Source organism: Solanum stenotomum, chromosome 3 (assembly GCF_019186545.1).
Source record: "Solanum stenotomum isolate F172 chromosome 3, ASM1918654v1, whole genome shotgun sequence".
NCBI classification, from domain to species: domain Eukaryota; kingdom Viridiplantae; phylum Streptophyta; class Magnoliopsida; order Solanales; family Solanaceae; genus Solanum; species Solanum stenotomum.
This window is the reverse complement of record NC_064284.1, coordinates 17,325,214-17,340,625: the sequence shown is the minus strand read 5'-3', so window position 1 is coordinate 17,340,625 and position 15,412 is coordinate 17,325,214. Positions and strand designations below refer to the sequence as shown.

Here is a 15,412-nt window from a genome sequence, read left to right as displayed (position 1 = left end):
AAATAAATTTAAGCAAAGAGTAATTAATGTTTTGATGAAAAATTCATGCAACAGCCTTTATTTTGAGGACTCTATTTATACCTTAATAATCTATCAGTGATTGTTAATGGATTACCTTCTGTTTTGGATAGTTGTTACCTATATTGTATTTATATTTTAGTGTATTATTAACTTAAATACATTTTTTGTTTTAATTGTTACCGAAAATTTATTATTGTTAAATTCGTCGTTATATAGTAAAAAAAAAATACTGTAATATTTTATATAATCATCCGATCAATTTAGTGTAATTGTGTTGTGTTACCATAAATTTATTTCCTCATTTCGTATTTGATTATTATCTAATAATCTTGATTTAGTCCTTTATCCTACATTTTTATAATAGTTCTACCATATATTTTACTTTTTTGAAAGGATTGTTGTACATTTTACTAATATGACATTAGATAACAATGAAAACAATATAACCTATCCATACATTATATTCATTAAAACAGAACATCACAATACTATAAGAAAACACAATCAGCAACTCAATGCCTTTAAAAATGAGGCCTCCGTTTAGACCCCCAAATTTGGAGGTCCCAATTTTATTTTAGTAAAATGAGTTTTTTTTAATAAAAAAATTATACTATATCTTTTAATTTATTTGTCTTTTTTTAGTTCGTTTCAAAACATTAAAGAATGTTTTTTTTTTGTCAATTTTTAAATTTAGCTTCTACATGATGTGCTTAAGATCACAAGATTAAAAAATACATCTATATATATAGTTTAAGACCATAGATAAAAAAAAAAATAAAGATTTTTATTTTAAAAAAAATATAACTTTGCATCTCAGAAATTAAAAAAAATTTAGAAGTTTGGACATGCAATATAGAATTTTTGTGTTGTATATTTTCTCATAAACATAAGAATCCCATGAGTTTATTAAAACAACCCCAATTGTTTATTCAATCTTATCAAATAAACAAAAATTTATAAAATCGCATAATAAATTATTATAAAACTATTTGTACTTCTCCACTTAATTGTTTCATCCAACTTTAATTCAATAAAAAAATTGAACATAAATTGTGGTGTACTAATCTTTAATATAATTCTCCCACCTGGTACATACAATCTTGTCACGTTGAACTTGCATTTCTTGATCATATGACCGAGAAGACGAACCGACATTGTCACTTTGAGCCATTTGTTGGTCAATATCATTCACAACTATATTTTCATGCTCATAGACCATAAATATTTCATCACCCATTTGGTATCATCGCAAATAATTATGTAACACTGTACAAATTATGAAAATTTTCACTCGTGTGTTAATATCATATGATTCATGCCTTGTTTCACTTGTGTGCAATTGCACATTTTCAGTGCATTAATTTCGTGCTAAATCAAACATATTGGAAGTAGTGATTATCAAACATACATCACCAATTTTGTCCCTTTTCATATTAAATTGTTTTAAACATTTTCATATGTAGCCGAAAGAAAAGTTTTTATTATTATGAAAAACCAAAAAAGTATTACTCCCTCCGTTTGTATTTATATTCACCAAATCAATTTTTACTTTATCATTTATATTCACCAAATTGAAAGCAATAATAAATTTTAAAAAGTAATGATGTGATTATTAATTTTTTTTACATATGAAATAAATGTTTAGTAGATATAATGTGGGGTTGTTTTAACAAAATATAAATTTGTGGGTCCAATTTTTGTATTAAAAAAATCCCAATATCATTTTTGAAGAATATGGTATTCCATCTCATGATATGAAATCCCGAGATGGAATCAGTGTGAAATCTCATGTTCAAACGTTGATTCCATCTCACAATTTCATATCATGATATGATATCGCATGATCAAACACCTACTTAGACTATGTCAACCTATCAAATATCCAACTGTATTTTTCATCTCACGATTTCATATCGTGATATAATATCGTATGACCAAACACCTACTTAGTAAATTACAATTTCAAAAAAAGAAAGATAAAAAGCAGTAGCAGCAACATGTACTAATATTTATAATCCACTAAAATTCATATGGATATTACATTATTCTTTTTTTGAATTATCATTCTATATTATAATTTTTTATATTGTTTATGCTAAAATAATATAACATGAGTGGCAGAGGTGACCGGTTAGATTTTCACGGGATATTTATACGGCCCCGTGATAGTGAAATCCCCACTTGTCGCTTTGCAAGATTTTTCGCGCTAACTGTCCATTTACATACTCCCAAACAAAACAGAACTTTCCCAAATACTAAAACGATGTCGTTCTGAGTATCTGTCCACCTCTTTCTAGGTACTTGTGTTCTTCATCAGATCCTATACTAGTACTGTAGTAGTAGAATATCAATATAGAATGAGTGTTTCATTTTCACTTTTTTTTCACTTTTTCAGATTTTCTATATTGAAAGATTTTGTCTTTACATGATTCTTGATTTTACAGCAGGTGTCAATACCAAATGGGGTCTCTGCAAACACCCACAAATCTTAGCAATAAGTCATGTTTATGTGTGTCAGGGAGAGTTGTGAAGGGTTTGAGGGTAGAAAGACAAGTGGGGTTGGGATTTTCTTGGTTGTTGAAGGGACGAAGAAACAGAAAGGTTCAATCTTTGTGTGTTACAAGTAGTGTTTCAGATGGTTCATCAATTGCTGAAAATAAGAAAGTGTCAGAAGGGCTTCTTTTGGGTGCTGAGAGAGATGGTTCTGGCTCTGTTGTTGGTTTTCAATTGATTCCACATTCTGGTACTGCCCCTTTTTGTTTTCTTGAATTTGAAGTTAACATTCAGTAATTTTTTTGTATTTAATTTTATCCGGATATGGTTTTCAAGTTGCTCTAATTAGTGAAAATCTGTTTTTTAAGATATCATAATTCATAGTTTCCTATTTGATTATACAATGCCCCATGCTGCCAATTTTAGTAACAACCTCAACTTCTACGAATAATGGATGGTTATTAGAAGCTTTGCTCAATGGATATAGTTACACTGTATTTTGTAGTTTGTCAAATGCTCACTCGCTCTTCTGATGGCTAAAGTGATCATATGACTTTGTTTACGGCTTTATGCTGAAGTTTGTATCTGATGAAGCGAACAGAGGCTGGGAACACTTAGCTTTTTAATCACACTATATGAGCTCTGTCCAAGTGTTCGGGATGATGTTAGAATTCAACTATATGGTTATGGTAAATTCCTATTGTTTAAACTTTTGGATCAGCATCTCTCATAGTAATTTGATTTTTAGAGGGTAAGCATGATAGCTGAGAGTTAGATGAGTTGGCCTTCAAGATGACAGAAAGAATACTCAGACTATTTGATGTTTGTGGTGAGGTTCTGGAACTTTACTTAATTGACTAGTTAATTTATCATCCAAAAGAAAGTACTCAACCAGCTTCTTGTTTTAGTGGATTTCCACTCTGTGATACTGATGTTTGTTAGTGCTTACATGCTTCAAACTTGTTTATGCTTGTTGATTCTATTGCTGGTGAAAGACTTATGTGATTGGGGATAATGGGAGCATGAGCTTGACAGGACTCATGACATTGCCTTTGTATGTGTCCATTTATCTTTTGGTAGTTTTTCTCTGTGTCCATTGTATGAAGCTGAAGATAGTTTTTTTAAAAAAATATATAAGATAAATTTATATGAAGAAACACCTGGAGTTTAAACTCATTTACTGAATTTATTTAGGCTTGTTACTAATTGCTTATACACCTGATGTATCTCTGTGCCAAAATATGTAACGGTAGTGCTTACATTCTAGTTTTTTAAATTTCTTTTTCTAGTTTTGCCTTCAAAGAAAATAAAAATGGTGCACACTCAATTCAGTTGCAGGAGATGCAACAATGGTAGAATCTCATGATATTGTAGCCAATGATAGAGATGACTTGAGTGAGGATACTGAGGAGATGGAGGAAACCCCAATCAAATTAACTTTCAATATCATTTTTGTTACTGCTGAAGCAGCTCCATATTCTAAGACTGGTGGATTAGGAGATGTTTGTGGTTCTTTGCCAATGGCACTAGCTGCTCGGGGTCATCGTGTAATGGTCGTTTCACCTAGGTATTTGAATGGAGGTCCTTCGGATGAAAAGTATGCCAATGCTGTTGACCTTGATGTGCGGGCCACTGTCCATTGCTTTGGTGGTGCACAGGAAGTAGCCTTCTACCATGAATACAGGGAAGGTGTTGATTGGGTCCGTACATTTTCTTTTCCCATACTTATTTTTTAATTATTATTTCTGGATAAAGTGCTTGGTGGTATATTCTTCAGTTTTATATTTGCTCCTCTCTCGCCCCCTTTCCGAAATAGTGTAAAAAGAAGTGCTTCGAATCATTGCTATTTGACTCGGACCTGTTCTAAAAAAGTCGAGGTATTTTGAATTGTTTGTTGACACGGACAAAGTAATGATTAACTGGCTGCATCAAGCAAAGGACTGTCTGACTGAAGGATGATGTTTGCAAACAACTTAAATTTCACTGTTATTTGGACATCAACTTGACCGACTCAAGGATGATTTCAAACAACTTAAAGCTAACTATGGTTGTTTGGATGTCAGCCTACTTTAATTGATAAAATTAGTTGTATATGTCTGTTTTTTAATTTAATAGAAATGTTTCTTCTTAAGTACATAGTTATGATTTAGTGGTGAAGTACACTGCTCTTGCTATCAGGTATTTGTGGACCACTCTTCTTACTGCAGACCTGGAACGCCATATGGTGATATTTATGGTGCATTTGGTGATAATCAGGTAATATATTACTCTTTTTCATGCATGATGATCACATCTCTATATGGTTTAATGTGATGGCTAGTGATAATACTTCCTTATCTTTTTGGTAAGCAGTTTCGCTTCACTTTGCTTTCTCACGCAGCATGTGAAGCGCCATTGGTTCTTCCACTGGGAGGGTTCACTTATGGAGAGAAGTGCTTGTTTCTCGCTAATGATTGGCACGCTGCCCTGGTTCCTTTGTATGTTAACAAAATATTCTGACTTATTTATATTTTTGATGTACCCTATTTTGATCTTTAACTGAACGCCGAGCATCTCGATGCTACTTTTGCTTGTGACATTCTTAACATTCTTACAATAACACTTTTTAGAGAAGTTCCTTACAAGGGTGTAATCTGTAGATGTATAGCTATACATCAAAAATTAAAGATATAGATTCATAATGCATTGCACAATAGTGCTTGTGTGTCAGTATTGCAGATGTTGTTATCAATTTTATGTTGCACTTTCTGCAGTTCACCTTTCATCACAAAGTTCTTTAGCCTTCTGATAAACTATAAGGTAATGTATTAATACACTTTTCTGAAAATTAAAAGAAAAATAAAAATCATAGTACATTAGTATTCATCAGTTCTGTGAAAATTGAAAGGCTTTCATGTTTAGGTATTCATATTGTGAGAAGCTGGTTACTACGACTGACTGCCATTTGATTGTTCTGCTTATTTTGTAAGGGCCATACTTGAGTGATAGGTTATTATTTGGTCCTCTAATGAGAATTTTTTTTACACACTATCATCTAACTATGCCAGTCACACTATATCATAAGTAGCCTTGGAAACAGCTTCCCTCCATTCACCTGCAGCACCTAACGTTCTGCGAAATAGCTTAATTCTGGTTGTCTGTGCTTTTGACTACTTTTGACCAGTTTATGATAGAATCCTTTTGCTGATCTTCAAGTGTTCTCGGTGCAGACTTTTAGCGGCCAAGTATCGTCCTTATGGTGTTTACAAGGATGCTCGTAGTATTGTCGCAATACACAACATTGCTCATCAGGTACTTTCCTAGTTTACTTCTTCCTGTTTCTGTGACATTGTGTTATGGCTAGCAGTAAGTTTTGCATCTGTTTAATGTCTCCTGGGATCCACTGTATTTGGAGGTATAATGACTCTACGTAACAGGCTTATATTGTCTGGTCAAACTGTGAGATCCTCATGGTTTTCTTTCTGAGCCATTTAATTCTTAATCATCACAATGTCAGTATTGTTGGCTTGAATTTGATGTCTTTAATCACTCTACTCGTTCACTTCCTGAATCTGTAAGTGAATCTACTAGAACATGGGATAAACTCTGATAGAATATGAATAGGTTTATACAATCCTATTAGAATAGAAATAGGTTTATACAATCCTATTAGAATAGGAATTGGAATAGAAATAGAAATAGGAATACTAAATAGTATCCTATTTGATAAAGGATTGTATTCTAGGGTCTATAAATAGGGTCTCAATGTAATAATGTAGACACAACAACAATTCAATAATATTCTTTTCCTATATTTCTCACAAACTCAAATTGTTTAATTCTTGGTTCACAAAGCTGTGATTTGATTTCAATAATATTCTTTTCCTATATTTCTCACAAACTCAAATTGTTTAATTCTTGGTTCACAAAGCTGTGATTTGATTTAAGATTCTCAATTTCTGGGGAGTGGTTGCTCCAGGAAGGCAGGAATATGAATGTATCTCATTCGGTGGATATGTCATGTTTGGAACTCAAATCTTCTGTTTGATTAACAATTTCAAGATGCTTTCCATTTGGAGGAAAGTTAAAAGTGAAAATGAACATTCTCCCTGGTGATTGTAAATTGGCTTTAGATTATCAGTTCCTTTTTTAAAAAAACCTCAAGGTTGGGGTGTGGTTGACCTTATGGATGCCTTTTGACATTAAGATCATATTGGTTTCTAACTGCATGAGATGTAAACTTTGCATGTAAATATGTTTGCTCGAAATTTCCGTCTTATTTACGGTTATAGGGTCAAGTGGGTCGGAATTTCCAAATGAATCAGTTGCTCTAGAAACTAATCAAATGACCATGATGGATGGTTTCTGTGTCATACTAAGAGACCCCGACTCCAGTTTGTATCCATCAAGGGTTGCAGCAGGCAAATCTTGTTAGGTCAGTTTCATATTTTTGGATTTATTCTGATTGGTTTAGAAGTAGAAAGTTAGTGGATGATGAGAGGTGGATCCATACTCCATATTTATGGTCTCATTGCTTGTTGGTAGTTAATCATTTACCTTGTATTTGGTCTATCCCAACCTTATCTGATGATCTCCGTGGTTCATAATTAATCATTATTTGTGTGATTGAATAGTCCCGTCTGCAACTTAAGTTATGCACTGGTTTGTATTGAAGTAATCTGCATCTTGAGGTTATCAGTGTTTGACATGGTCATAGATTGTCTCTTGTTTGATATTTTGCATAGGGAGTGGAGCCTGCAGTAACCTACAATAATTTGGGTTTGCCTCCACAATGGTATGGAGCAGTTGAATGGATATTTCCCACATGGGCAAGGGCGCATGCGCTTGACACTGGTGAAACAGTGAACGTTTTGAAAGGGGCAATAGCAGTTGCTGATCGGATACTGACAGTTAGCCAGGTCAATACAGAAATTTTCACTTCTGTATACTAGTCGAAGAATATTCGGAAGCATATCACTGATTATGGTTCATAAATTTCTATTTCGTTGCGAGATAATCTACATGACATCATGATAAATTGTTGAACATTGTTATTGAGTATATAAAAATATTGCATTAGTCCTCTCTTCCTATTTTTCTTTTTGTAGTTACTTCTCCTTTTCTAAATTTTTGTTTTGGTGGCAGGGATACTCATGGGAAATAACAACTCCTGAAGGGGGATATGGGTTACATCAGCTGTTGAGCAGTAGACAGTCTGTTCTTAATGGTATGCGTGTTAGATGATTCCTTTTGAGCGCTTTCTGATATTCTTCTTTTCCTCTTACTCGAATTGTAATTTGGTAGGATATATGTTGATTGACGAGGCTTATGTACCAGCATTAGCTTCATTTCTATTCAAGTCCTAACTTTTGTTAAAACATGACCAGAGCCAAGGCTAATTGTATTAATGACCTTCACCATGCATTTCTGTTGTCTCTGAACTTTAGAAATTACTAGTTAATCTATCTCTACTTTTATGCAGGAATTACTAATGGAATAGATGTTAATGATTGGAACCCGTCGACAGATGAGCATATTGCTTCGCATTACTCTATCAATGACCTCTCCGGAAAGGTAATTAAGCTTCTAAGTTTCACAATTTTGCAAATTAAGTGATAAAGTGCAGCTAGAGAAAAGGACTATTAGCCTATTTGGCCAATCTTCCATAAATTGCTTATTTTGGGAAGTGTTTTTTATTAGAAGTACTTTTGGAGAATAGTAGTTTGTATTTGGCTAATCAATTTGAAAAAAGCCTTGGTCAATATTAGAGCAGTAATTTGTGCTTGACAAAGGTTCCAATAGTGCTTCGAGGGGAAAAACTATTTTTTTCTTCCAACTTCAGCTACTACTCAAAAGTCAAAAGCACAGCTTGGCTGAACAGACAATACGTCTACAAAAGCTTCTTAACTGCTGCGAAATTCAATCCAAATGAGGGTTCCTCTAGAGGATTGTCCATAATCCATTAAAAGGGAACAGTCCAAAGGATATCATAGCATTTACTTACTTTTCATGTTTATTCTACATGCAGTTGTGCACAAACTCTCTTTTTCTCTGTTCTCTACATACCGCTGCTTAAATTGTCTCTGCTAACTTTCCATTTAATTATACAGGTTCAGTGCAAGACTGATCTGCAAAAGGAACTGGGCCTTCCAATTCGACCCGATTGTCCGCTGGTGAGAGTATCGTTGACTTCTTTGAATTGTGAAGAAAATTTCTTCCCTCTCTAACCAAAATGTGAAACTTCAACAATGCAGATTGGATTTATTGGAAGGCTGGACTACCAGAAAGGTGTTGACATAATCCTGTCAGCAATTCCAGAACTTATGCAGAATGATGTCCAAGTTGTACGTTCCACCCACATCTTTTTTTAAAGATCATTATTAATGCGGCATTTTTGAGTCTGATTGATAAACATAGGAAGATCATACGAAGATCCTAGTCTTTTGTCTTTCCAATGGTTCATAACTGTATTCACCTTAGGGCTTGGTTTATTGAAATTTCTTTCCTTGAGATTGTTTATGACAATTATGTTTTCCCTTCTTGTTTTACTATGCACCTTGGATCTACAATTCTCTTCCTTCATGCCCCCTTGCTTAGTAATTAATTGATGACCGAACTTTTAACGTGGTGTGTTTTAATTGAAATTTAATTATACAGTTTATCATACAGTGCATCGAGAGATTTCCTAAAAGGTAACTGAACATTTTGAACTCCAACTAGGTAGGCAGAACTTCTGAAATGGGTAGGGAACCAGAATTCAAAGTTCAGGTTATCTTTATAAGAATTATCCTAATTCTGTTCATCATGTCATGAAAAATTGTTCATTTGAATGTTGCAAATCATATTATTGTATTCAGGAATAGTTCTGGACCATATGTTTGTTCATCCTATTTTTCTAGGATAAGTGTTCTGCAAGATGTTTTTTTAATTGAGTTTATTATCTATTCCTTATTCAGGTAATGCTTGGATCTGGTGAGAAACAATATGAAGACTGGATGAGACATACAGAAAATCTTTTTAAAGACAAATTTCGTGCTTGGGTCGGATTTAATGTTCCAGTTTCTCATAGGATAACAGCAGGGTAATCCTGAATTTTAGATGGTCTTATGGCGGATTTAAATGCTCACTGTATTTATTAGGCTGACTTATCATGTTGTGCTCTGCAGATGCGACATACTATTGATGCCCTCAAGATTCGAACCATGTGGCTTAAACCAATTGTATGCAATGAGATATGGCACCATACCTATTGTTCATAGCACGGGGGGCCTAAGAGTGAGTTGATTTTCATTAATAGAAATGACTTTTCAAATGAAAAAGTTCATGCTTTAAAACTCTCTTCCTTATCTTTAGGACACAGTGAAGGATTTTAATCCATATGCTCAAGAAGGAAAAGGTGAAGGTACCGGGTATGTGTCTTTTCTTTGAAATGCTGTTGGTTTTGTAACTGGAAATATAATTTCTGTGCGAGCTCAGAAATCCTGCTTATACATAGAATCACATTACTCAACTAGCCTTTCCTGCTTCTTCATTTTTAAGGCTAGATTGTCCTTCTAGAACGGAAATATATGGAGACTAAGAATGTTAAGCTTGATAGCTTTGGACTTGCCTTGGGCTGCAAATCCACTATACCAAGTTACCAACTTTTTTCCCTTGAATTCAAGTAGGGTTGTTAATGTCCATATAAAGAGGTCAATTATCTAGTTGGAGTTAGAAGTATATATGTTACTATTGTCAATAATTAGGCTCTGATCCTTCTTGGAGCTTGGTTCTTATTATTAAATACATAAATGGAAAACTGTAATCGTAACATTTACCCATTAAGAGATGCAAGAATATTTTCCATTCCTGTTGCTGAATTTTTATGCACTTGTGTCAACTTTCCGTTGATAGTATCCAATTGATGTTACTATTTTTGAAAAATAACAGGTGGACATTTTCTCCTCTAACGAGTGAAAAGTTGCTTGATGTAAGTTTCCTCATTATCGATTGATGGTTTCAAACGTTTGTCAAATTATTCCTGATGTGGTTCTTGTTTTTACCTACTCTTTTTAACATAGAAATGCATGTTGTTTATTCTGTTTCCTTGTTCTTTTCGTTATTTATATGTTCCGTACAAGCAGTCACTGATTTGTTAGTTTGTGTTTTCTTGTTTGATTGGGGATAAACCGAGACACATAATGCTCATTGGTGTTTAGGTGGGAGGAGGGGTGTTTGAAGTCCTTTCATCATTGATGCCAGTTGAATACAGATGTAGATATCATCTATTTTTACTGTTATTTGCACTGCTTGCAGACACTGAAGCTGGCGATCGGGACTTATACAGAACATAAGTCATCTTGGGAGGGATTGATGAAGAGAGGTATGGGAAGGGACTATTCCTGGGAAAATGCAGCCATTCAATACGAGCAAGTTTTCACCTGGGTCTTTATGGATCCTCCATATGTCAGATGATTTATCAAGAAAGATTGCAAACGGGATACATCATTAAACTATACGCGGAGCTTTTGGTGCTATTAGCTACTGTCATTGGGCGCGGAATGTTTGTGGTTCTTTCTGATTCAGAGAGATCAAGTTAGTTCCAAAGACATGTAGCCTGTCCCTGTCTGTGACAGAGTAAAACTACAAAGGCAATTAGAAACCACCAAGAACTGGCTCCTTTGGGAGAAGAGTGGAAATATGTAAAAAAGAATTTTGAGTTTAATGTCAATTGATTAATTGTTCTCATTTTTTTTAAAAAAACATCTCATACAATATTTAAAATTGATCATGATTGATGATTAGCTTGAGTTAATGGCTTCATTTATATTGACAATTGATATGATGACTAATGAGATACTTATATTAGTCAAATTGAACATGATTAGCTTGAGTAGATACTGATCTGCTTACAAATATTTTCCAACTTTTAATTTTAGTTAGATACAATAATTGAACGTGTTAATTAATTAAATAAACTCATTTTTTGGTGGGCGTGGTTTAAAATTATTTCATGTTATGTTAGGTTTTGTACTGATAAAAGAAAATGTTAGGTTTTGGGAATAACGACTCATGGCCACTTCAAAGGGCCACTATTTCCTCATGTTAATCAGCGAATAGGATTTGATTTTGCGGTCATTTGCACGATTTTAAGCACAAATTACATAGTGTAAAGACATAACTTAAATTTTACCGAAACTTATATCGAGTGAATTAAATTGTAAATCACGCAAAAAAATTGATTGATTTTGGGAAGGGTGAGTTGTATGGTTATGGGGAAGTACCCCACTGGTCCACTGACCCATATCTCTTTGTACTTTGCTCATTGGATTCATCACATAAAGAAACAATCCATCAAAACAATATAAAATTCCAAAAGTAAAAGGGCCATCCCAATCCCAAAAGAGTATGTAAAGGGTTAGTGAGATGTAAGTGGACACATGGGGAGGCAAGTGAAACTCAAAAAATAATAATTGAGAATTGGTTGTTGTGTCGGTTGATTTTGTCCCACATCGATAGCACAGAGAGAGAAGGAAGTAGAGGACGATTATAAAATTTGGAGGAGGGGACAATGGAAAGGTTATCTTTGCGCTTGGGGCAATGACGCAGCTAGTGAGGTTCTAACCGAGGCGCGTCTATTGCTGGTTGAAAACTATTTCCAAACCCCCTCTTCGGCCTGGGTTCGCCTGTGGCCGTCGAGAATTTTTGAAAGGGCTTCCCTAACGGGTTTAGCCCAACAATTCTAGTTCAAATTTTGATGTGATTTGTGAACTTGTTTCATAATTATATTTTTTTTGTTTTATGCAATACTAGTAAAATTATTTACGCATTTAATATTATAAAATTTATTGATTATTAAAACTCAAACACTAGATAAATGGTTCATTATTATTCTTCAATCAAATTTTTCATTTGATTTTATAATTTATCATTTATCCTTCAATTAAATCTTTAATTTGATTTTATAATTTGTCTTTTAGCCACCAAGAAGTGTTACTATATGATATTTTTTAAAAATTAGATGAACATCAACATGAGATATTCAATTTTCTCATAAATAAATAATCTTTATATGTACTAAACAATAACTTTACAGAAACATAAACAACAAAGTTTAAAACATGTATTCAAAAACAACAATTAATATCATAAGCATAAATTAATGACTATAAAAAAATATATCAGGATCTATAACAATAGAATGAAATACAATGGAAAAAATTGAGCCCACTGAATGCACAGTGTTCCCTTAAGGAAATTATTCCTCTCTATTACCGAGGTTTAAAGGAATAGATCCTCTCAGGATGAAACGATTTTATTCACAAGTGTATTGATACAAAAATAATGGTGTCAGTGAGCCACTCAACAGAAGCAAAGTACACGAATATTTAATTGTGCAGAAGAAGAAGTTCAGAATTTTTATTATTTTAAAATGAGAGAAAATCCCTTTATTTATAGACAACAAAGGGTAGTATGAAAAAATGTTTATTGTGCCATATCGAAAATGTCACAACTTTTTGGAAAAGTTGCAATCCTTCGAAAAGGTCACAACCTTTCATAAAAGTCACAATTTTTTTATAAAAGTCGCAACTCTTCATATAATTTACAACTTTTCATAAACGTCACATCTTTTAATGAAATGGGAAGGCTATTTTTGAAAATAAATAAATTTTAAAGGAAATTCTAACTTGTGGTGGCGCTATGTAGGCGGGCCTGAGTTCTCTTTTATATAAATATATCATTAGTTGACTATTTTTTCATTCATTGAATATTTAATTAATCACCCTTTTACTCTTTCTTAATTACTTGTCCATTTTTTAATTTCATTTTACTAAAAACATAAGATTTTTAAAGTTTTTACTTTTTCAAAGTAATTAATTGAGAGTATAGTAGGTAAAAAGAAATTGTTGGACAAGTAATTAGGGACAGATGAAGTATTTTGTATGGTGCTTAAAAATAAAAAATAAGTAAATAATTTTATTGTGTGAATTTTTCAAATAAATGTGAACACTTTAAAAATAATTAATTGGTAATCATATTTAATGATTTTTTTCTTGATTTAGTAAGCTAGATAATTATTTTTAGTATAATGATCAACTAATATAGGACAAAGAGAGTATAAACAACTTATTATTGTGTAATAATATGATACTAATTGTTAACATCAGGAGATTAATTGTTTAACCTCAGTGAAATTGAATTGGTGTGTACCAATTTGGGTTAAGATTGATGTAATTATTTGTCGAGCATTTAACAAAACTCACACCATTCATTTCAAATAGAATTTGTCAGCACACATGGGCAGTCTCACCTATAGACTATGCTTTAATTTAAAGACTAAACGTATAATTGAAGGTTAAAATAGTGTGATTTAGTAATTTCCTCCATATTTTATAGTTGAGGAGCCAAGTGCCGCATACGAATGGGCTGTGCAATATTCTCTTCAAAGCGGAAATTATATAAAAAATAATTGAAAAGCTTTTAACTTTGTAATTAAATAATTAATAAGTGTATGTACTCATTCGGTCATTATGTTGTTCATGATTTGCAGTATCGAAGAGAAAATAATAACACGGAAATTTCTACTAAAGTATGAGTTACTTTGATTTTTGATTGCTTGTATGAAGTACTCCAAGATAAAGACATAGAAAAAAGTTGTACAAGCTTTGCCAAAGCGATTCAGGGGCAACGTTGTAACATAGTGTTAAACGATCTCCATTTTTATATAGTATTTGCAGTCATATAAGAGCAAGTCAGGTGCAATTCAATCCTTATTCCTAGCAATGGGAAAGAGGAGGGTCAGAGACCTATACAAAGTGGGATTCTATTAAAATTTGGAAGCGCACTAGCTTGGCTGGCCTAGAGTGGTTAAGTGGGTTGTTTAGTGTTGTTTTCGAATGTCTAAAAATGCTTGAAAATGAAGGTGGAGTACAATAATTTTTGTTGTGTAGCAACTATGATAATAATCAGAATTGTGACAACAATAGAAGTACCAAGATTTCAAACAACCATGAAGGTTTGGGGGAGGGGGATAGAGATTAGGGTGCGGAGGGATGTGTCAATTATTGAGAATCAATTTGGATTTAGGCGGTCAACCGCAGAGAAGAGATAAATAGAGTGGTATAGGAAAAGAAAGAGAGACTTACACATGATGTTCATTGACTTAGAAAAAAATTCTAACAAAGTTTTTAAAGGAGGTTCAATAAAGATGTATAAAGGCTAAAAACGTACTTATGACATACATTAGGGGATTAAGATCACGTACGAGAGGGGGTAAAGACCCAAGTGAGGACAATATGTGAATATTCAAAACACTTCACATACATGATAAGGTTGCACCAGAAGTCAACTCTTAGCCTATTTTTATTTGTCTTGGTAATAGATGAAGAGACGGGACATATAAAAAGAGATTGCCATGGTATAATGTGTATGTTATTTGTGAATGAAATAGTGTTGATTGACGATTCATGAAATGAAAATAACGACAAGTTATAGGTTTGGATACATATCTTGGAGTCTAAAGGGTTCAAATCTCAAGAAAGGGACTTGGGTTCAGGGTCGAGTCTTTTTTCGGGTCTTGAGGTTAGGGTCTCAAGTCTCGAGGTCGCGTATTAAGGTAGTGTTCAGGTCACGAAGTCAATTCAATGGTCGGCTCTTGAGGTTGTGGTCAGTGTCATGGGCAGGGGTTGAGGTTCAGTTTCTGGATCAGATCTCGAGGTTGAACTAAATATAGATGATGACTTATATTTTTCAAGTGTACGTTACTAGAAGAATAGTATAATTTATAATTCACTAAACTATTTATATTTAATAAATATTTCTTGTGAGTTTGAAACATTATAAGAAAATGAATATAAGTCTATCGTTAAAGAAAACATATAAATTTTACTCATATGGATTAAAAAAAAAAATCAACAAAATAAATGCTAAGTTTTGTTAT

At 33.2% G+C, this 15,412-nt stretch overlaps 1 protein-coding gene and 1 non-coding gene across 3 annotated transcripts; both read left to right on the top strand.

The window, feature by feature from the left end:
- Window positions 1-2,346: 2,346 nt before the first annotated feature.
- Window positions 2,347-11,273, top strand: LOC125857877 (soluble starch synthase 1, chloroplastic/amyloplastic). Of its 2 annotated transcripts, none has more exons than XM_049537528.1 (15): window positions 2,347-2,764; window positions 3,847-4,214; window positions 4,693-4,770; window positions 4,867-4,991; window positions 5,724-5,805; window positions 7,239-7,412; window positions 7,639-7,720; window positions 7,976-8,067; window positions 8,604-8,666; window positions 8,748-8,837; window positions 9,450-9,574; window positions 9,660-9,768; window positions 9,847-9,902; window positions 10,423-10,462; window positions 10,789-11,273. In XM_049537528.1, exons 1-15 carry the CDS (start codon window positions 2,482-2,484, stop codon window positions 10,945-10,947), a joined length of 1,926 nt encoding a protein of 641 aa, XP_049393485.1. In that variant the 5' UTR covers window positions 2,347-2,481; the 3' UTR covers window positions 10,948-11,273. The 2 variants fall into 2 exon arrangements, with proteins under 2 accessions (XP_049393485.1, XP_049393486.1); XM_049537529.1 differs by having other exon boundaries at window positions 2,355-2,764; window positions 3,853-4,214.
- A 781-nt stretch (window positions 11,274-12,054) lies between these two features.
- Window positions 12,055-12,206, top strand: LOC125861081 (U4 spliceosomal RNA). The gene has a single exon (XR_007445945.1). It is a non-coding gene; the product is annotated as a U4 spliceosomal RNA (small nuclear RNA).
- The last annotated feature ends 3,206 nt before the right edge of the window (window positions 12,207-15,412 follow it).

What these genes read in the sequence shown, in the direction of transcription:
- LOC125857877 (XM_049537528.1), top strand. Translation starts at nt 2,482, where the DNA reads ATGGGGTCTCTGCAAACACCCACAAATCTTAGCAATAAGTCATGTTTA. An exon ending in ACAGGGAAGGTGTTGATTGG is followed by an intron (nt 4,215 to 4,692) that starts GTCCGTACATTT and finishes TCTTGCTATCAG; the next exon opens with GTATTTGTGGACCACTCTTC. An exon ending in GGAAAAGGTGAAGGTACCGG is followed by an intron (nt 9,903 to 10,422) that starts GTATGTGTCTTT and finishes GAAAAATAACAG; the next exon opens with GTGGACATTTTCTCCTCTAA.